The following is a 22,588-nucleotide window of genomic DNA, read 5'->3' on the forward strand; positions in this document are numbered from 1 at the left end:
ACAAATGCACACCACACTTTTCACAAATTTATTTGTAAAAATAAAATAAAAACCATTTATCATTTTCCTTCCACTTCACAAGTATGTGCCACTTTGTGTTGGTCTTTCACATAAAATCCCAATAAAATACATTTATGTTTTTTGGGTGTAACATGACAAAATGTGGAAAATTTTAAGGGGTATAAATACCTTCTTTAAGGCACTATATGTCATACTTCCAACAACTATAATTCTTCACTGATGCAATTCTTTTGGAATATATATATCTTGTAATCAATTATGTAGTTGATAAACAGTATATTACCAAAAAATATGTGGACACCTGACCGTCATACCTATATGAACTTGATGGACATCCCATTCAAAGCCATGGGCAATAACTACACTTTTACTGTACAGCACCCCCCCCCCCCCAGGCCAATTTTCAGCTTTCACTTTGAAGGACGATTGCGCGGTCATGCAACACTGTACCCAAACTAAATTTATATAATTTTATTCACGCAACTAGAGCTTTCTTCTGGTGTTATTTAGTCACCACTGGGTTTTTTATTTTTTTACTACACAAAGGAAAAAAAAACTGAAGCGTTTTTTTTCATTCCTGTTATAAAATTCTGCAAATAAATCATCTTTCTTCATAAATGTAGGCCAAAATGTATTCTGCTTTATTTCTTTGGTGAAAATAAGTGTATATTATTTAGTCTATAGGAAAGTTATAGAGTCCACAAACTATGGTATACATCTAAAAACTGATCAATCCTGTTTTACTGATGGCTCAGCTAACAGCACTTTTTTTACTTCTATCTAAAAGTCTAAAGATAGAAGTAAAAAAAGCTGACAAAGATCAAGATGGTATCTGTTTTTTTCCTGTAGCACTGTCCTAATTGTGAGAAATTGAGCAGAGCAGTTTTCAACCCAATTTCTCACAGTCCAGTGGCTGCATTAAAAAAAACAAAAACGTCATTTTCAGAGACATTTCTTCTTCTTACCTCCTGGGTGACAGGCGGGATCACTCCTTGGCTGGCCACGCCCCCCTATGAGTCCTGACCAGTGACAGTGATGGAGGCGGGCACCAGCTCATCGGCATCAATCAGAGCCCTGAGCCGCTGAACAGCTCTGCAGCTGGGGGAGCCAGAGGAGGGATCTGTCAGTGTGCCCCATATGTTAGGTAGCACTCAGTCTGTGACAAAGTGACATTTTCTGGACTCACCCCGGGACAAGTTCATACCAGTACATTTTCAAATATTCGTGAATGTCCCAGGCAATTCGGTACTGTTGGCAACTACGGTATAGCTTAGTCCACTAACTGCTTGTGCAAGGACTCTGCTCACAATAATAGGAGGAAGCTGCTTTTCTAGTTTCTAGTTACTGGAGTATCCCATAGTTAGTCTACTCCTATCCAAGTTCAAGTTCTGCTATAAAGCATCAAAAAGGCATACCCCTCTAGACTGTTCATTGAGCCAAAGGAGTGACTGTGACTGTGTGCCTGGCTGCAGATACAACTACGGAAAAAAGGACTAGGGACCTTAAACTGTGGGCTCCTGCACAGTAGTGTATTTAGGTTTTGTGCTACCCTAGGCCTGAATAAACTCGTGTACCCCCTAATTTAAATATGATCCACCCTTTCCTGTCAAGGCCACACCCCTTGCTGTTTAAGACCCACCCTGAAATTTTCAAGTGGGGACACTAGTTCTGAGGGCCTGGGGGGGGGGGCAATGGATTCCCTTAGTTTGCATAGATTTCCTCTCACTTCCTGTTGGGCTATGGGGCAGAAAGTGAATGGAAATCTCTGCAATGGGACACAGATGGTAAAAAATTAACTGACAGGGGCTAGAACCCTCCCATATGCTATCCAAAAAGAAAGAAAAAAAAAGTGTTGCCTATAGTTCTACTTTAAGCACAAATCTCTGATAATTTTATGGTGAGGTCTAAGAAGATATAACCATGCCAATGGTGCAGCAGAAAACATATAGCACAGAGAGGAAGGTTTGTGGTCCAGGATGAGAGGACAGTCAAAATTAGAAGCGGCGCCCCCCCCCCCCCCACAGTTGCAGAATGCCAGCCGCCCACATATCAGAAGCAGTGCGGCCGCTTAATGGGGGCGCTAGACTAATTTGCCTCTCATCCCAGTCCGCCCCAGAAGACTGGCGCTACACTAACAGTGTAGCGCAAGCCAGCGGAGACTCTTTCCGTGCTGCCCCCCCTGCAAAGTGCTGCCCTAGGCCTCAGCCTTGTCGGCCTAGGCCAGGAAACAGCGTTGCTCTTGCAGGAGTGAGCACTACATACACGATTTTATTGTTTTTCTATGTACAATGAACAGTCACATCACCTAGAATGTTATACTGTATGTGAGGTGCCAGCAAATCTAAAGACCTCTTTATAAAAATAAATGATTTCTATTTAAAGTAGAAGAAAAGCCTAACTATAACTATTGTTAACATTTTCCCTCCCCCTCCTCCTACCTATTTTGCCTAACCTGTATAAAAAACGTTATGTGTACCTATTTTTAATCTACTCCGGTCCTGTCACATGATCCTGCAGCTTTGTGTATTGGAATGCTCGACAACGGCTCTAAATTCTGGGGAGCTGTGATGTCACCAATAGGCTCCTATAGCCAAGCTGTTGTCAGCGCTCTCTACTCTCCCCTGCAGCAGCCACTCATGGATACAGGGCAAGAGCTGTGGGATCACGTAACCAGACTGAAGCAAATTAGGTAAAAGTTAAGAGGATTAGGTAATAGGTAAGGATAAAGAACTTTTCTATAAAGGTTCGTCAGAATGGGTAGAAGGAGAAAGGAAACATTTTTAAGAATGGAAATAATTTGTTTTTTTCCACCTTAGGCCTCATTCGCACGAGGCGGACGCCGCTTCCACGGAGCCCGCCTCGGTCCGCCGGCTCAGCGGGAGATCTCTCCGTTGATCTCTGCTGAGCCGGCGGATGACAGGTCCCTCTCTGCTCACTGAGCGGGAAGGGGCTTGTCAGGTGCCACTGCTGCCTATGGAGGGATCGGATGAAAACGGACACCATGTCCGTTTTCATCAGATCTCACCCGATCCGATCCGCCAGCGACGGATCTGGACGTAGGGCTATCCGTCTGCTTTTTGCGGATCGGACCGGGTCGGATGTCAGCGGACATGTCTCCGCTGACATCCATCGCTCCATAGGCTAACATGGAGCGCCCGTTCAGGTCCGCCGTCAAAACTGACAGGCGGACCTGAACGGTCCGATCGTGTGAAAGGGGCCTAAAGAGTAACAAAAGCATCAGATGTTTTAGAAAAAATAAAGTTAAAGAAATACTGCGCTGTCAACCTGCAACCTAGCAGCCAGCACAGCTTGTAGACAAAAAGCAAAAACTGTGAATAAATAAGTGCAGCGCTAAGGTTGCAAAAAAGCAAATTTGCATAAATTATATAAATGTGACTTAAACATAAATATATCAAATAAACATAGATTCATACATGGTGAAATGTGAATCAACCAAAGAAAAAAGTGAAATTTCTGAAAAAATACAGGTATGGTGAAAAATGTGCTAGTATGTCCTATTTGCATCACTCTTTGTTATATACATGCTTTTTTTCTACTCTTCCAAATGTGAGTGTTTTATTCTATTCTTAATAAATTGCCTTTTTTTATACGGTATCACGCTATGTTAGCCCATCTTTTCATTGCATGATATATCCCTCCTGGCATTTACCTTTCACCCTCCTCACGTTGATTGGAGCCTTCAAGTCACTATTCAGTGACAGTCCAAGGTCGATTGATTGATACAGATCTAGGACCAGTTGTTTCCAACAGATGTGTTCAACCTAATAAGCTCTGCAGACTTGGGTGGTGTAAGCCCCGCCAAGTCAATAAGATCTGGTAAGCCCCCCCCCTTGTTTATGGTGGTGGTACTTCTGTTTTTTCCTTCACAGTTCATACCGGTGTTTGGAATCCCCCATATGTCTAACGGGACTGCACATCTAATTGGATTTCTTTGGACTTTACAATTCACCATTTCTGTTTTTTGAACTTTGTTTATTGTGCAGTTATACTAGCACATTATTATACTAGCACATTTTTCAGAAATGATTCTCATTTTTTCTGAGTTTGAACTCACATTCATTATGTGTTAATCCTTGTTTATTTTATGTGTTTCTATTTAATATTAACACCCTAATTTCTATCTCTCACCTGATTTATGGTAAAGTCACCATACTAGCACATTTTTCACTATACCTGTATTTTTTCAGAAATTTCACTTTTTCTTTGGTTGATTCACATTTCACCATGTATGAATCTCTGTTTATTTGATACATTTATGTTTAAGTCACATTTATATAATTTATGCAAGTTTGCTTTTTTGCAACCTTAGCGCTGCACTTATTTATTCATCAGACGTTTTAGAATTGATCTCCCAGATTTTTACAAGTGTAGCGCTCCCCCTTAAGAGCCACAGATGAACTGGGATCCCCCACCCTGCACAGTCAGGCACACCAAATTTTCACAGGCACTTCTGAGTCAGAGAACAGTCTTTGTTTTTTGTTTTCTTCATTGAGGGTAATAACTTGGATAGGGATGGGAGGTTATGGAATGCCCATGTGACTTCCAACAACAAACTTCAAGAACAACTCTTCCTATATACAGTCTCTATATACAGTACCACTTCTCCCCCCAGCACTTACTTGCTTGCAGAACTCAGCTGGATCACTGTGAAAATCTTACAGGCTCTCAGTCAGATTTTAAGTGATGACCCATTTCAAGCAGGAACCCGAGGACCCTTGTATGTGTAGCAAAGAAAACAGTGTCCAGCTTGTATCACTTCTGTGGAAAATGATCCCAGCACCACCTCTTCGGGCACTGCCAACCCACCTGGCTGAGGTTGCCGCTTTCATTAGCCCTACAGGCTAAATTCTCCACACAGTCCTCCAGACTGACACTCACCAGCCCGCCTGATTTTCAGGAGGTCTCCCAGTAGTGCTGACCCACTCTTGCTGTCCTCTCTCGTTGCTCCCATGCCTCTAGGAGGGGTTTCCTCCATGTCTTTGGCAGGATCCTTCCAGCACCCAAGCCCGGCCCAAGGTCCCCTCCCCATACTAGGGGGCACCCCTGAGGGCCACAGACAGCCTTCTCAGCACTACATCTCCATCTTCCACCCGACTGCCCCTGCTGGCATGACTCATGCCTATTTATCAGGTGGCCTGCCCCCTGCCAGCCCTTTACTGGGGATTGGCTGAGCTCCTCATAAATATTCCAAGCAGCTCTTCCTAGCCTTCACCCTCTGGGTCTAGAACATTCTCCAGTGTTCCAGAAAAGAGGGGGAGGCACCAGAGAGGCTGCTAGGATGAGTCATCCAGCCCTGACTCACTGATCCCTGACCCGGGTTCCAGGCTCAGGCTTAGCCCTGAACTACAATAAATTTTCCTACACTAACCATTCTACACTAACAAACCTGCACTAACAACTCTAGCACACTAGAGGGTGCTAAACAATTGATCAAATTATAAGGTCTATGTTCAACATATTCTGTCTATATAGAATGGTGTAATCTTCTTCGTCATAGGATCAGTTGTTATGGTTATCGCATAAGTTCAATGTTAGGGAAATTTACGACAGATGGCAGTGCAGCTTAGTGATGGCCGCAGGACACAGAGTGCCATCAGTATATGCCTTTAGGCTCCATTTGCTGTGGACCTATTATTTACATAATTTTTTTAATATTGGTGCATTTTTGGACTTGAAGCACAGTGGAGCCTTCAAGACAGGTACCACACAATTTATGATGTGTGCATTACAATGTGCATTAATGCCAACCTGTGTTTGTATGCACTGGCAATGTAAAATGCGTCTGCCAAAAACGGACAAGTGTGGTTCCACCCTTAAAGTAATGCTAAACACAAACTGTTTCATTTACATTGTCCCTTCTTTTTCTGTATGTGGATGATGGCAATGTAATGTTTTTAATAAAAAGACCTCTCCCAGCCTGTCTGCAGGGAAACATAAACAGGAGGAGCTTCTAGTCCTCTGCTGCTGGCCACATGTTAAAAATAAAATGTCATACAAATATATATTTAAAATAAAATCTTTATTATTTTTTGGCAATAACATGGTGTGGGAGAATTGTAAGTCACACCCCTCCAACCTGTGTCTTATACTAAAAGGGAGGTAAAGCCTCCATTATTCTACATGTAAAATTCTACCCCCATTGTGTTTAGCTGGTTAGTGGGCATGGAGGAGGAGGGAGGGAGTGAGTCATTTAGCACTGTGTATACGACCACATGTGTGTCACATAGGGTGCTCAGATGTGATAGGGAGGAAATGCTCAGCATAGAAACTCACTGAAAACTGAACATGTGCAGAGTTGCCACCACAGCTGCAAAATCCCTAGATGAATTGGGGACATGGACAGGAGATGGAGATAGAGAGCAGCAGGATCAACCAGATTTTTTGCAGAATACAGAAAACTAATCTCATAGTGACTGAGTGACTGAGCATTACATGAACAGCATGTAATACACCATTTATTGATAGTTTTTTATGATGTGGGTTTAGTGACACTTTATATAGAAAAGTCTGCACGTTCCATCACAATTTCCAAAAATTAGGAGCTTGTTCCTTATTTCAGGAGAGTGGATAAAGCATATGCAAGCAGTTCATTTTTTTAGGAAGGTTCTTTTGTGTTTTGCACTAGTTTATTGAAGGGCCTATTCATTGGGTTCTTTAAAGCGTGTCTAAACCCAAACCCAAAAATGTAATATATTGTAGCTTAGCTCTATTCTAAACGAATACGTTTAGAATAGATGGACTTTACTTGAACTTGAAGGACACAGCAGGAGGATCAGGCTGTGCATGGGACAGATTGGGAAGGATTTGTGGTGGAAGGGGAAGAACAAAATTTTAAATAAATTGCTAGAATCAGTGGCAGCCACTGATCGCAGCTATTCATTTAATCTGAAAAATGAGGTTGACCAAACAGGCATGCTGTAAATCCAACATCCGATCCGGCACTCGATCAGCGCTGACAAGCAAAGGCAGCGAGTGCTGATCGGTGTGTTCTAACGGGTGGTCAGTCCCAGTCAGAACACAATAGCTCAGCGGGGAGATCCTCCCGAGCTCCTCAGTTTTTTTCAATAAGCCCGCTGTGTTGAACAAAATAAAACAGGTCACATAGTTTGGTCTCACCTTCCCAGTGGATTTGACACCCTTCCAGATACAAAAATAGCATATGATCCAGGCGAGGAGGAGACACAGCGCCAGGTCCCAGCGGATAGATCCAAGATGGTGGATGCCCTCTGAGATCCCCAGAGTACGTCTCCTAAAAATGACACAAGATACATGTTGTACAACATCAACATGAGTTTGGTTCCCACTGTGATACAGCAACAGATGATAAAAATGTCATTCAGTTAGGGATTACACACAATATAGGACACTTCTCATTCACTTACTCCCAGAATTCCACCTCTGGGCTTGTCTGATTGCTGCTTTGGGTCCAGTTTTCTGTCTTGTTAACAAACTCCACACAATTTTCTGCAAAACAAGTAATATGATTGGGAAGGTTATCCAAACAAAGTGATCTGGCCTGCGGCAGACATGTACACAGCGAGATACACAAGCTCCTCTGGCACCGAGAGATCCTGACAGGCATCCAGACATTACTCACCCTTTCCACCCACACTGCGGTATCGGGTACATCTCCAGCGCTGTCCTGAGCCCGCAAAGATGGTCCGAAATGGCCCGGCGGGGACTAAACCAGCTGAAGAACGTCCACTCATACAGCCCACGGGGAGATCTAAAGATGGCGCCTCTTCCTTGTGTAGGAAGCCGCCAAAGGACATGCTGCAACAAGCTACATGAAGCTCTGATACAATTACGTATCGTTCATAAAATTTATTATACACCATTAAGACTTTTCCGAATGCGTAAAATAAACAGTCCCATATGCCATAAATGTCATAAGGACCCGGGTGATTTACTTTGCATGCTCTGGAACTGCGAAACCTTACAACCATTTTGGTCACAAGTAACCCACTTTATTGCGATTCATTTTAATTTACCCAATGTGTGCAGTCCAAAGTGGTGTATATTAGCAGTTCTCGAGGATGTGGAGATAAGCTTATATCAAAAACAATTCCTACGCTTCTTATTATTTTACGCCAGGAAAACGGTAGTGTTGCAATGGATATATTCCACACCAATCTCCCTCAATCACTGGAAAACCTTGATTAATCAGGTATTACCAACTTACAAACTGATATACGAAGCTAGGGGATGTTCTATTAAATTTGGGAAAATATGGGGCCAGTGGATTGAACTCTCAGATACATGTGAACTTCCTGATTAGTGAGTTGGACTCACTTGGCATTGTAATGAGTTTACTAGGCTATAATGAGGATTAAAACTCCTACGTTTCTGCGGTACCTGGGGTACGAGAATTATATTTCCAAGTCCCTACTGTACATCATTACATGTGCAAGTGCTTAGCTGTTTAAGCTTGTTTAGATTAGAACTGTTAAATATTCCTGATAGTTCGGGAATTAAAGATCAACCCATTACAAGAATCTGCAGAATATAATTGACTTTTTGTATTGTCTAAAAAATGTGTTTGATGATCAACTGATACATTTACACTGAATATAATGTGTATTAAGTTCCTAATGTATCATCTGTGTTATAAAGATTAATAAAAAACACAGTTAAAAAAAAAAACAACATAATGTGATCTCTGCAGTATATATTGTAGTCAGGAAGTAACAAGTCTGAAATATCAATTCAACTTAAAGTGTATCTAAACCCAAGAACAAAAATGCAATATGTTGCAGCTTACTAGTACTTACAGTGCCTTGAAAAAAAGTATTCATACCATTTGAAATTTTGCACATTTTGTCATGTTACAACCTGAAACATAAATGTATTTTTTAGGATTTTATGTGATAGACCAACACAAAGAGGAACATAGTTTTGAAGTGGAAAGATAATGATAAATGGTTTTCCACATTTTTTACAAATAAATACCTGAAAAGTGTGGCGTGCATTTGTATTCAGCCCCCTTTACTTTGATACCCGTAACTAAAATCTAGTTGAACCAATTGCCTTCAGAAGTCACCTAATTAGTAAAAAAAAAAAAGAGTCCACCTGTGTGTAATTTAATCTCAGTATAAATACAGCTGTTCTGTGAAGCCCTTGGAAGTTTATTAGAGAACCTCAGTGAACAAACAGCATCATGAAGGCTAAGGAACACACCAGACAGGTCAAGGATAAATTTGTGGAGAAGTTTAAAGCAGGTTTATGCCACGTACACACGATTGGAATTTCCGTCCGAAAAAACTTGGATGTTTTTTCAGACGCAATTCCGCTCAAGCTTGCCTTGCATACACATGGTCACACCAAATTCTGACCCTCAAGAATGAGGTGACGTAAACCACGTACAACGGGACTAGAAAATGGAAGTTCAATACCCAGTGCGCCACCCTTTGGGCTCCTTCTGCTAATCTCGTGTTTATATCGTGCTAGTAGAAGTTTAGTGAGAGACGATTTGTGCTTTTCAGCTTTCGTGCTTTTCAGTCCGTTACTGCTCTTCAGTTTGTGCTTGTGGGTTTGTATCTGGTTTACTGTGCGTGTAGTCAGTTCGTATCTTTTTTACAGTGTGTTCTTGTCCGCTCGTTTCTGATTTTCAGCTCGCTCTTCACAGGCCTTGTAGTTCTTCAGTGTGTTCTGTTAGTTCGTTCTGACCAGCCGACCATTTTAAAGCCATGTTGCGGGTACGTGCTCGTCTTAGACGAGCAGGGGCTTGGTGTTGGGGTTCTTGCTTTGACCCAAGTCCAGTCCATGAATGGGGTGGGGAGGAGTTCATGGACCAAGAATTGGTTACACGAGATCCTGGAGAATAACCCTGATGATTTTTGGAATTTTCTCCAAATGAGGGACCCCCTCTTTCACCGTCTGTTGGCTTTGCTGTTCCCTTATATTATGAAGCAGGACACCTGCATGCGGCAAGCCATCACTCCGGAGCAGAGGCTAGTCGCTACGTTGCGGTACTTGGCGACGGGGAGAAGTCTACAGGACCTCAAGTTCTCTACAGGCATCTCCCCCCATGCTCTGGGGATCATTATTCCAGAGACCTGTTCTGCTATCATTCTGGTCCTGCAGAAGGACTATATTAGGGTAAGTTTTCTCCTTTAACTTCACATTCTATATATTTAATGTTTGCTAATGTATTGTATTCCTTTCATCATTCCCTAATTACCATGATTGTAATATGCTTTGAATGTCCTCTTTATCCTCATGCATGCTGTAATCTTTTAATGCTCCCTTTTTGTCCTTCATGCATATTTGCCTTCACTAACCTCCCCAGCATGCTATCCTGGGCCCATATACACCTAGCCTAGTCACTTAACAATGTATTTTGTCAGCTCCATTGTAGTGCTTTACCCTAAACACCTCCTAAAATGTGTACAAATGTTATTGTTGTCCTTAAATTCAGGCAGAGTGCCATCATCTTTTTTTGGGCTCCCAAACTCATTTAACAACCCCCCCCCTAAAATTTTTACAATGGGCCATCAGAGGGAGTGAGGAATCTGATAAGTGGACCTTATACTTTTGTCTTTAAGTACTCCTTAAAATAAAGGTTATACTGATGTTGACCAAGGATGTTTGTGTATAATCTGCTTGCAATGTTATGTGCAAAAGTACTAATTTTTTTCCTTTAACGCCACAGGGATGGCAGACTGTGGCCTCCCAGTTTGCCGAATGTTGGGACTTTCCCAACTGTGGAGGGGCAATCGATAGGAAGCACGTCCACATCGTCCCACCACCCCATTCGTGGTCATACTATTTTAACTATAAGGGGTTTCATAGTATCGTGTTAATGGCTGTGGTGTCGGCGACATATGAGTTTCTCTATGTGGACGTGGGGAAGAATGGCCGGATGCCAGATGGTGGAGTCTTTGCCCAGACCGTGTTCTACCGATGTCTCCAGAGTGGTGGCTTGGGATTGCCACCTGCGGAAGAGAACGTCGCAGGACTCCCATTTGTTTTTATCGCTGATGAAGCATTTGGTCTGGGTGATCACAGGATGAGGCCATTCCCCCAGAGGACCCTCACCCCGGAGAAGAGGGTTTTTAATTACCGGCTGGCCAGAACGAGAAGAGTCGTGGAGAATACCTTTGGGATAATGGCCAGCCGGTTCCGCCTATTTCTAACGGCAATAAATATGGTGGAGTACAAACTTAACCACATTTGGTCTGGGTGATCACAGAATGAGGCCATTCCCCCAGAGGACCCTCACCCCGGAGAAGAGGGTTTTTAATTACCGGCTGGCCAGAGCCAGAAGAGTCCTGGAGAATACCTTTGGGATAATGGCCAGCCGATTCCGCCTATTTCTAACGGCAATAAATATGGTGGAGTACAAACTTAACCACATCTTGTTATCATGCTGCATACTGCACAACTTTTTAAAGCAAAATACTACTAGTTATGTAGCCTCAGTGGGGCCTGAGGCCATGGTCATGAAACAACAATGACGGCCCTGGAAGCTGGCCGTCCTAGCTTGCCCCCCCGAATCGCCCGTGAAGTGCGTCTAAAATATGTGGATTATTTTACGGGTAGGGGGGTCATTGCTATGACAGCAATTTTTTAAATATTTTCCAAATGAAAAAAAAATGATATGATAAAATCTTGAATTTGATTAACTGCTTGTGTTTCTTTTATCTGTCTCCTAGGTTCTCCTAGTGCACTTGTAGTGCAAAGTGTTTTTTTCCGTTATTTAAATAACACCCATTGTCACTGTAAACACCAACTTAATACAAAAACTGCTATTGAGCATTGAAATTGAAGCCACACATTGTTGAGTATAAAACCTTTTACTCTGTGCACATTCACGTTATGCCAGCAAAAGGCTGATGGAGCATACACACGGTCGCATTTTCCGACCAAAAGCTCTCATAGGAGTTTTGCTGGCGGCATTTCTGATCGTGTGTACGCGGCATAAGGTTATAAACAAATCCAAAGCTTTGAACATCTTATGGACGTCAGTCCATCATCTGAAAATAGAAAGAGTATGGCACAACTGCAAGCCTACCAAGACAAAAACGTCAACCTAAACTAACAGTCTAGGCAAGGAGAGAATTAACCAGAGAAGCAGCCAAGAGGCCCATGGTAACTCTGGAGGAGCTGTAGAGATCCACAGCTCAGGTGGGATAATCTGTCCACAGGACAACTATTAGTCCTGCACTCCATAAATCTGGCCTTTATGGAAGAGTGGCAAGTAGAAAGCCATCGTTGAAAGAAAGCCATAAGAAGTCCCATTTGCATTTTGCAAGAAGCCATGTGGGGGACACAGCAAACTTGTGGAAGAAGGTGCTCTGGTCAGGTGAGACCAAAACTTTTTGGCCTAAAAGCAAATTGCTGTATATGGTGGAAAACTAACACTGCACATCACCCTAAACACACCATCCCCACCGTCAAACATGGTGGTGGCAGCATCATGTTGTGGGGATGCTTTTCTTCAGCAGGGACAGGGAATCTGGTCAGAGTTGATGGGAAGATGGATGGAGCCAAATACAGGGCAATCTTAGAAGAAAACCTGTTAGAGTCTGCAAAAGACTTAAGACTGGGGTGGAGGTTTACCTTCCAGCAGGACAAGGTCACTAAACATACAGCCAGAACTACAATGGAATGGTTTAAATAAAAGCATATTCATGTGTTAGAATGGCCCAGCCAAAGCCCAGACCTAAATCCAATTGAGAATCTGTGGCAAGACTTGAAAATTGCTGTTCACAGACACTCTCCATCCATTCTGACAGAGCTTCAGCTATTTAGCAAAGAAGAATGGGCAAACATTTCTAGATGTGCAAAGCTGGTAGAGACATCCCCAAAAAGATTTGCAGCTGTAATTGCAGGGAAAGGTGGTTCTACAAAGTATTGACTCAGGGGGGCTAAATACAAATGCACGCCACACTTTGCAGATATTTATTTGTTAAAAATGTTGAAAACCATTTATCATTTTCTTCACTTCACAATTATGTGTGACTTTGTGTTGGTCTATCACATAAAATCCCAATAAAACACATTTATGTTTTTGGTTGCAACATGACAAAATGTGGAAAATGTCAAGGGGTATGAATACTTTTTCAAGGCACTGTAGACAGTGTTTTGTAGTACACATAAAGAACTGGAAACATTATAAATGATGAGAGTGCAGCACAGGTTGAGAACAGTAAAGTTATCAATAGCTGACAGGTTTTCTAGCAGGATCAACAGATATTTATTTGCGCTTATCAAGCATATATAACAAAAGGCTTTCAATGGTATTTAGGCAGGTGGCCTACCGTGTTAGTTAGCCAGCTGGACTGCCCAGGTCAGCAGGAGGGGTTAATGTTTTTTTCGCCTTCCCTGATCATGTTCGCTGGCTTTTTCTGGGGTTTGGCCGTTGTTCCCGGGGGACTAGAGAGCAGGCAAGAGAACGGGAACTTTGCAGAAGCTTGCTGGGATCTATGGTCCACCATCAGAGCTTTGACTCATCGGCATCCCCGTAACTATAGACACCTCTACTCAAGATCTTCCAATCATGGAGTACACCCAAAAGGACTTTACCTGTGCAGGTATGCTGGTGCTGTCGCAGCTAGAGATAGTTAGAGAAAGGACATTTATTGCTGTTGCATATGTTATGCTGGATTTTTAGTAGAAGTTGTTTAACTGCCGTGAGCCTGATCTGAAGTTATTCATGTTGGGGCTCTGTGTATTTCTAAGAGCCTGGGTCTGTGAAAGCACTATGGGGTATGTGTAAAACCACTACAGAAGGTTAACTCGCAAGGCAAAGAAGAGGAAATAGTTGCCATGGGCAATCACAAGAAAAAACCACTACAGCAACCAGGCATTTGGCATAGTACCTGGTTGGGTGACAGGTCCTCTGGTAGCGAGGGGATTGGTGCTGTAATTTCCTCCATAGCTATCTGTTTCCTCCAGTCACTGGGAGCAGACTAGCGTTACGGAGATCTAAGGCCTGATCACTAGCTATGGGAAGGAAAGAGTTAAATTTGAACATGAATGAAACCCACATTATGTGTCTGACGGGGTCTAATTCCATTACTGGGAGTGAGGAACCCATTCGGTTGGTCGGACTGTCGGTCCGTCCTGTCAAACCAGCAAACCACCCACCCACCAACCCCATCGCTTGCCCGTCCGCCCACCAGCTCTGCACTTACCCCATCTAGGTCACGGAGAGCTTCCGTGACTTCCCCCTGCGTCTCCTCCTCGGCAGCTTCCCTCTGTGTCTCCACCTCGGTGGCCAATACGGTCGCTTCTCCTCTCGGCCAACCGGGTCTTAAGACCCGCTTCCTGATTGGCCGGGAGAAGACGCAGGAGGACAATAGCAAATATTAATGGATTAATGGAGTGGCTGCCACTGAGAGGTACGCTGGGCTGGTGGAGTGAGCAAGGGCTCTGCATATACCTCTGAATGCAAAAACATACATCAGTTATAAGTGTGTAGTGTCATGGGATGAAATATTTTACAGGGGAACTCTGTACATTAGCGCTGCACACAAGTACCTCATCTCCGAGTTGAGTACGGCTTTAGTGTTTGATTTTTCACATGTTCACAGCCTCTGCCTGGTCCCGGGCATTGGTGAGCATGCCTTCGGGTGAGGTGTTACCCCACGTGCATGGGCGCAGTACACCCCGCCCACAGGTATAGTTAATAGAGAAAAGGAACCAAATAAGAAGAGTTTATTGTTAGGGTTTACATACCCTTTATACACCATTTTGTTCTGAGCCGTTTGTAAATTGTAAATTACATACAAAATCATTATGAATTAAAGAATATCTATAGCATACCTCCCAACTTTTTGAGATGGGAATGAGGGACACCTAGCAGCAAAAGTATGCAGGCATAGGACACACCCCTTGCCACTCCTCATTAAAGGAGAATTGTACAAAAAAACAAGATTGCTTACCCCACAAGTGCTTTTTTTGTTACCACTACTATTCCTTTATATTGGCTTTTGGAATTTACAAATGCAGCAATTTAGAAATCAGATGAAAGGTTTAGTGCTGGAAAACACTTTTTGATAGATAAAAACGGTATTTTATATACAGCTATATGGATCAGACCAAAATGAGTGACAAATGAGAAGGAATGAGAGACACCGTTCCAAATAATGGACAGTCCCTCAAAATCAGGGACAGTTGGGAGCTATGTCTACAGCAATGATCAGCAAACAGTTGTATCTAGACCACAACACCAACACCAAAAAAAGTTACATTGGTTAGCCACAAAACCAACGGAAACCTAAGTAGTAAAACGTGCAGTTAAGCTATGAAAGGCGTCCTCAGAAACAAGTAATTCTCCCCTTTTACCTGTGTTCCAGGTGTTATTGCAGGATGCCCAGGGTAATCTGGCTGTGAAAGAGTTAAATAGATAGAAGAACGCCCAGGCCAAGATGACAATGTAGTAAATATTAGATAGGAAACACATAACCATCATCCCATATCCGATACCTGTGGGAAAATTGGAAATTAATTCTTTATTTGTAATTTTAGAGGGTGCAGACTATGCAGTCAGTGCCACTTTCACTTGTTTTGTATTTATTCCTGTTGCATTATGGGAGTTAGTTGTACTTTTATGTGTTTTTTTTTGGGGGGGGGGGGGTTTGGTTCATTCAGAGCTGTGCAGTTACTCTGCTTCTAGGAGAATTGAGCACACAGAAATCAATACAAACCTGAGTACACAAATAAGTACACCACACCAAAGGTATTGGGAGTCAAGTACTGTATATTTATTTTATCACAGAATTCCAAAGATAACCAAGTCTGCATGATAACATGTTTGGGGTGCTACAAACCCACAATTGATATATGTCCACAAAATTGATATATGTTTTGCTGTGTTATCATAAGTAATCACAAGTTATTGCCGAAACGTTATTCCATAAAATAAGCGACAGCACGGCTGCTTTGTACGTGAAGAGGTTTTTTACCTTATTATGAAACATTGGCAGCTATGCAACAGACTGGAAGGATTTCCTATGCTCTAGATTCAGGTACAGTAATCCCCACATCCAGTTTTACAAGTTTATTTGCTATCTCTTCCAAGCAGTGGCGGCCCGTAATGCAGGGTGCATAAAAAAAAAAAACAATTGGAATCCATGCGTCTGGCCCCCTAATCTAAATGTGGGGCACCGAATGCATGGATTCCAATTGGGTTTTTTTTTTTTAAGCACGTGATTAGAGCCTGATTCTCCTCACGACCAATCAGGAAGCGGGTCCTGAGACCCATCACCTAATTGACCGAAATGAGAAACGATCCTATTGTCTGCCTATGAGGAAAAGGAAGGAGGAGGGAGGAGACGCAGGGCGGAAGCCGCCATGATGTGCCGAGGAGGAGGAGATGCAGGCAGTGGAGGATTAAGGTGGTCATGGGCCCCTAGGCTACTTTTTGTGTGGCCCCCTCCTAAGCATGCTTTACCAGAAAATAAAGTATTTAGTGCCATGTGTAAAAGGGTAGACCTATATTACACGCCTCAAGTGCAACTCTCAGGTCTACTGCCCAAACACATTCAGACATGAACCTACTATAAACAGAAATGCCACAGAAAAAAAGCATTCAAAATACACCTGCCGGCCGGTAACAGATTTTACCTTTCTAAACCAACAGTTAGGCCAAAAACATCTGCAGCAGCTCCTGTTTAACTGAGGCAAAATCACAACATCCTGACAGAGACCAATCGAAACGCTGTGTAATATTCCAATAAAATAAAAGCCATACAAATACCATAAACAGCAGCAGCAGCACATAAAAGCAAGCAATAATCAACAGCAGAACAATCATACGTTCCAACGGCAGGAAGTGCCAGCATCCATCGGCACAGGTGCATCCTGTCCATCGGACACCACTGCAATCCAGGAAACGGACCAGACTCACTCCCAGGATATCCGGCAGCTTTTGCCAACATGCTTGTTCACTATGTACCTTTGTGAGTACCTTTTTACAGTTTTATTAAACTCCATGTTTTTTACTGCACTTAGAGTGGCGCCTTTGTTTCATTTTCAGAGTGCATATAACACGCACCCTGACATTAAGAGGGAAGTTTCAGGAAAAAAAACTTCCCACAGCCCCCTGCACAGTACACAGACCCCTTTCCCTGCACAGTACACAACCCTCTGCACAGTACACAGACCCCCTGCACAGTACACAGACCCCTTTCCCTGCACAGTACACAACCCTCTGCACAGTACGCAGACCCCCTGCACATAACACAGTCCCCTTTCCCTGCACAGTATGCAGACCCCCTGCAAATAACACAGTCCCCTTTCCCTGCACAGTACACAGACCCCCTGCACATAACACAGCCCCCTTTCCCTGCACAGTACACAGACCCCTTGCACATAACACAGCCCCCTTTCCCTGCACAGTACACAGACCCCTTTCCCTGCACAGTACACAGACATCTGCATAGTACACAGACACCTTTGCCTGCATATCACACAGGCCTCTTTCATAATAAAGCCCCCCTGTACTCCAAGGAGACCCCCAGTCTCCTGGGAAAGAATACTCTAAAGTTGATAAAACATCACTGCCAGCCCTTTCTCATACACCGCTCCTCCTGTGTCACTCATTGTAAATCAAAGCTTCTAAATACCTCAATTAACGCCGTTCTTCGTGACCCGGTCATGTGACTGCTCTTAACTGCTGTTTCATTGACGGTCACATGACCGCTCTCCTCCTGCAATCAAAGGCTACACTTGAGAAGGAGGTGGAGCGGGAGGAGGAGAGCGGCCAGACAGAGCGGCTTTAATTGAGGTAAATGGACTTCCATTTACATTGAGAGTGACACACAAGGAGCTGTGCATGAGAAAGGGCTGGCAGTAATGTTTTCTCAACTTTAAAGCATGCTGGCAGTGCTGTCCCAGGGCTAGGAGAGGCGGTACAGCTGGCCTGACACACACCCCCCCCCCCCCCAATGGGTGGCACCGCCCGACGGACCGCCCGATCCCCGCCCCCTGTTGGTAAAAAAACATTTATCGGCGTATTCATATAACACACAGGCATGGTTTTTATTCTACATATACATAAATATATATAAATTAATAAAAATATCATGGCCAATCGGGGGCCTTTGCACACGTGCAGCCTAGACCAGCCTGTGCATTAATCCGCCCCTGGATGCAGGGGAAGCAGCCCCCCGTCGACCGGAGGAAGTGCTGCCCGATATTTTAGGTAAATGCAGGGCTGGTGACCGACTGACCGAGGGGGGGGGTCTGCGGAAGACTCGACCAACCCCAACTGGGGTGTGGGGGTGTGTGCAGGTTACCCAACCGACCGGGGGGCTGTGAGTGCATTATATTCCACCCCCCAAAAAATACCACCAGCCGCTCAATGGAGGCTGGTGTTTTTTTTTGATGGGGGGGAGGCAAACAACCACCTCCCCACCTGGACGGCCGGCGGCACTTAATCAGCACAAATCCACACACACCCCCCACCTCTGCTTGACGCTGTTGGCCAGTCTGTCCGGCACGTACCCCTTCTAGGTGGAGGGTGACGGGCGGCGGGGTGCGGGTGATGGGCGGCAAGCTGTGGGTCAGGCAGCAGCTCCTGTGTCCTCTCCTAGTTCACGGTGGCTTCTGCCGTGCGTCTCTTCTCTCCACCTGCTAGAAGTCCAATAGGATCGCCTGTCCTTTAAACCAATTGGGTGACTGGTATCAGACCAGCTTCCTGATTGGCCAGGCGGAGGATTAGTGTGGTATATATTCATTCTCTATCGTCACACAACTGGGTGGGCTTCGGGCGCAGTGATCCCGGAGCCCACCCTTTTTGAAGCCTATTAGAGCCTCTGGGTATAATCACATGCTTTATAAAAACACCCCCGCTGTTAGAATCCATGGCATCCCTGTATGTAGATCAGGGGGGCAGACGCATGGATAGGGGGGCGGCGATGCCCGTGCGCCCCTAATGCATGGGCCGCCACTGCTTCTAAGTATTAAACAATCATATAAGGGGTGTGATGAGCTTGCTTATTTCCAAACTGTAGATTCTGCATATTAAAGCACAAGTCCAAGTAAAATTAAAATCATGTCTTTCCAGGAAACACAACAAATGTGCTTCACTTAGTTTAGCATTACTTAAAAAAAAAACAATATAACTTAAAATCTCCCTTGCATTTTCTTCTGGGTGAGACTGCAGCTTCTTGTTCCTTGATCTTAGTGCCATGCTCCTTCACTTTAAATCTTTCCAGTGGACCATTTGATAATGTATTTAGCCTATTGTGGTGAAAGTAGAACTAAAGGCAAACCTTTTATTTATTTTTTATTTTGGACTAAGTAAGTTAGGGTTATAACTCCCTCTTTTTTTTTTTTTTTTTGCCATCTGGGTCCCATTGGGGAGATTTGCCTTCACTTCCTGTCCCATAGCCAAAACAGGAAGTGAGAGTAAATCCCTCCACAGTGAGAGAATCCCATTGTGTCACCAGAACTAGTGTCCACATTGGAAATTTTTTTTCTATTACTGTTCTGGGGACAGTACTTTCCGTGATGATGGTGAACAGGACAAATAGGGTAAGTCTCCCTAATGGGGACACAGACAGCAATAAAAACCTGACAGGTTTTCTAACCACTCTCCACTCTATCCAAAACAAAAAAAAAATGGATTTAGTTATGCTTTAATACTTTTGAATATTGATCTGAATGCATATTTTCTAATTGATTTATTTGTCCTGTACTTACCAGAGAAGAGAGGACATATTTTTAACCAGGCGATGGTCGGCCCTTGGGAGGTATATTGTCCCAATGCAATCTCAAGGAAGAACATAGGAATTCCACAGGTGACCATGAAAATGGCATATGGGATAAGGAACGCCCCTATATTGAATACATACAATACACATTATAAACTGTACAGCGAGTAGAAATATCATTTAAAATTTAGGTTATATTTTTATTTTGTTTTTTGGATTTATTATCGATCTTGTTTTCCTGCGTACAGTACATGATTCAGAATTATCCAAAATGTTAAAATTTGACTTCATCCCCCAGAGTTGCTTTGAAAACTGTACCTAGAGGCGCTTCTAAACTGCCAGTAAACCACTGAGTGCTTTTGAAGAGCTTTTCCGGTGTCTTGCCGAGAAAGTTCCCCCGGCGGATAAGGACCCCCCTGTAGTGCGCAGGCGAAGCGCTCGCGCAGTAGGAACAACAAGGGAGTCACCGAAAAGAGCCGAAGAAGAACAGCTGATCGTCAGCTGTATACGGCGCCTGCGCACTACATTCTAACCTAAGTCCACGTTAAAGCCCCACCATCCAAGTGGACATAGAGTTAGAATACTGAGTTAGGCCTGTTACAAAGTGTTTTTTTTTTTTTTACTATAGTCTTGGCACGCAGGCGCCGCGACTTGAAGCAATGCCTGTGTATTCTTGAGGTCTATGGACCTCAAGTCACATCAAAGTGGGACCAAAGTACCAAAGTAGTGCAGGGACTACTGTGAAGTGGCACAGATATGAACGGTACTCATTGGAAATCATGGGGTACGACTTGTCATGTGACTTTTCAGACCCAAATTGCATGAAAAGTCGCACTAGTGGAAACCTAGCCTTAAGAGTACCTGTCACTGCTCAAGCTTTCACAAGGAGTGTTTTTCATTCCTTGTGATGGCAATAACATTGATAAAAAATGAGAGACAGTGTTGAAAAATATAATTCTGTATAAAAATAAATAAATAAACAAAATGAAAAAAATAATTAAAGTGGCCTTGTCCCCTCTTGCTCATGCGCAAATGCGAACGTAACTGTATATGTAGGTCCCGTACACATATGTAAAAGGTCATCGTACCACACGTGTGATATTGCAGCAAATGTAAGCGTGGGAGCAATAATTCTAGGGCCAGACCTCCTGTGTAAATCTAAACTGGTAACCTGTAAGGGCTTTTAAAGTGTCGCCTATGGAGATTGTCATCATTAGCGTCGTTTGTCACTATTCCACGTTCATACACACCTTTGATCATGACATGTTAGGTATCTACCATATTTACTCCGTGTAATATCATCTTTTATACTTTACTAAACAATTGGGGATTATATTGTGTTTGTATGCACTAAAATTCAATAAAATGTATTTTCCAAAAAATATGTGCAAATATCATGTGACATAAAAAATTGCAACAACCAACTTTTTTTTCCCCAGGGCCTTTGCTTTCAGAAAATATATGAAGTTTGGCGGTTCTAAGTTTTAATGCAGTAAAAAAATAAAAAAATGCAGATTTTTAAATGTACTGTATGTGAGAAATGTCAGAATTGGCTTGGGCGGCAAGGGGGTAATGAATGTAGAGTTGCATTAATTTGTGTCTTTTATATCGAGGAAGAGATGATCCTTATTTGCAAAAGAAGAAGAGACAATCCTTATTTGCAAAGTATTTGAAGAAATGCTGTGGAAGATCACATTTTTGTTGTTACAAATTTACTCAAGATCTTGTCTTTGAATAGATGACCAATGAGGGATACTCCTAGGGACTCAGTGGATGTGCGGCACCAGGAATCTTTCCTCTCTATTGTAAGCACCCCTGCCAGTGGAAAAAAATAGTTTGTCTCATCTCTGTAAACTGATACATCTGGAGGAAAGCTTGTTCTTTTGAAAAACAACAAACTAATGCCCTGTACACACGACCGGTTTTGCCGTTGGAATAAACTGCGAAGGTTTCTCCGACGGAACTCAGACGGAATTCTGCTCAAGCGGTCTTGCCTACACACGGTCACACCAAAGTCCGACCGTCCAGAACGCGGTGACGTACAGCACGTACGACGGGACTAGAAAAAGGAAGTTCAATAGCCAGTAGCCAATAGCTTCCATCTGGTACTTGCTTCAGAGCATGCGTCGTTTTTGGTCCATCGGAAGAGCATACAGACAAGTGGTTTTGCCGATAGGAATTGGTTCCGTTGGAAATATTTAGAACATGTTCCATTTCTAGGTCCGTCAGAATTTTCGAAAAAGAAAGTCCGATGAGGCATACACACACGATCAGAATAAACTATGAAAAGCTTCCGTCGGACTTTTTCTGTCAGACATTCCGCTTGTGTGTACACGGCATTACTGGCTGGATCACCAGGTGAAACTAGAAGAAAAGAATGCCTAAAAAGAAAACAACTACAGCAACCACATCTAAGAACTGACACGATTAATTCCTCTAAGGAGACTTAGCCTGATGATCACATTCACTGTGAGTACAGTGGAGCTTCAAGTCCATTTTGTAAACAATGCTGTATTGACTACTTTTTTCGGGTAGTCCTACTTTTAGGGTAAGGGTCAGTGTGTGTCATCTTTTCATCAGTGTTGGCTTTCATTACAACACTTACTGTTTGAGATTATCATAACTGGACCCTTTTGGAAATTGTGATCCATGTTATTATGGACTATCTGCCATTGCATTTGAATTATACACTAGTCACTTGGTGTTATTGTTCCTTCCAAGCGCTGCATTTTTATTGTTATTTTTATTTGGTTTTCCAGGAAACTTTTGTGCTGGCTGCTTGTATTCAGTTTAATATTTATTTTAATTTATATATCTATTAGTCCTCAAACGAGCGCAGATATTTAGTATTTTCTGTTATATCTGCCTGATGTTCAGCTTTA

At 43.1% G+C, this 22,588-nt stretch overlaps 1 protein-coding gene across 1 annotated transcript in view; it reads right to left on the minus strand.

Moving 5' to 3' along the window:
• Positions 1 to 22,588, minus strand: part of LOC141132784 (sodium- and chloride-dependent betaine transporter-like) — a 101,683-nt gene that overhangs the window by 67,347 nt on the left and 11,748 nt on the right. Inside the window, exons 3-6 of the mRNA XM_073621640.1 lie at positions 19,696 to 19,830; positions 15,334 to 15,474; positions 7,425 to 7,506; positions 7,159 to 7,291 (exon numbers count right to left, since the gene is read on the minus strand). Coding sequence (XP_073477741.1) covers positions 7,159 to 7,291; positions 7,425 to 7,506; positions 15,334 to 15,474; positions 19,696 to 19,830 — 491 coding nt within the window. The remainder of the gene's footprint in view (positions 1 to 7,158; positions 7,292 to 7,424; positions 7,507 to 15,333; positions 15,475 to 19,695; positions 19,831 to 22,588) is intronic.

This window comes from Aquarana catesbeiana, linkage group LG03, assembly GCF_042186555.1.
Source record: "Aquarana catesbeiana isolate 2022-GZ linkage group LG03, ASM4218655v1, whole genome shotgun sequence".
Lineage (NCBI taxonomy): Eukaryota > Metazoa > Chordata > Amphibia > Anura > Ranidae > Aquarana > Aquarana catesbeiana.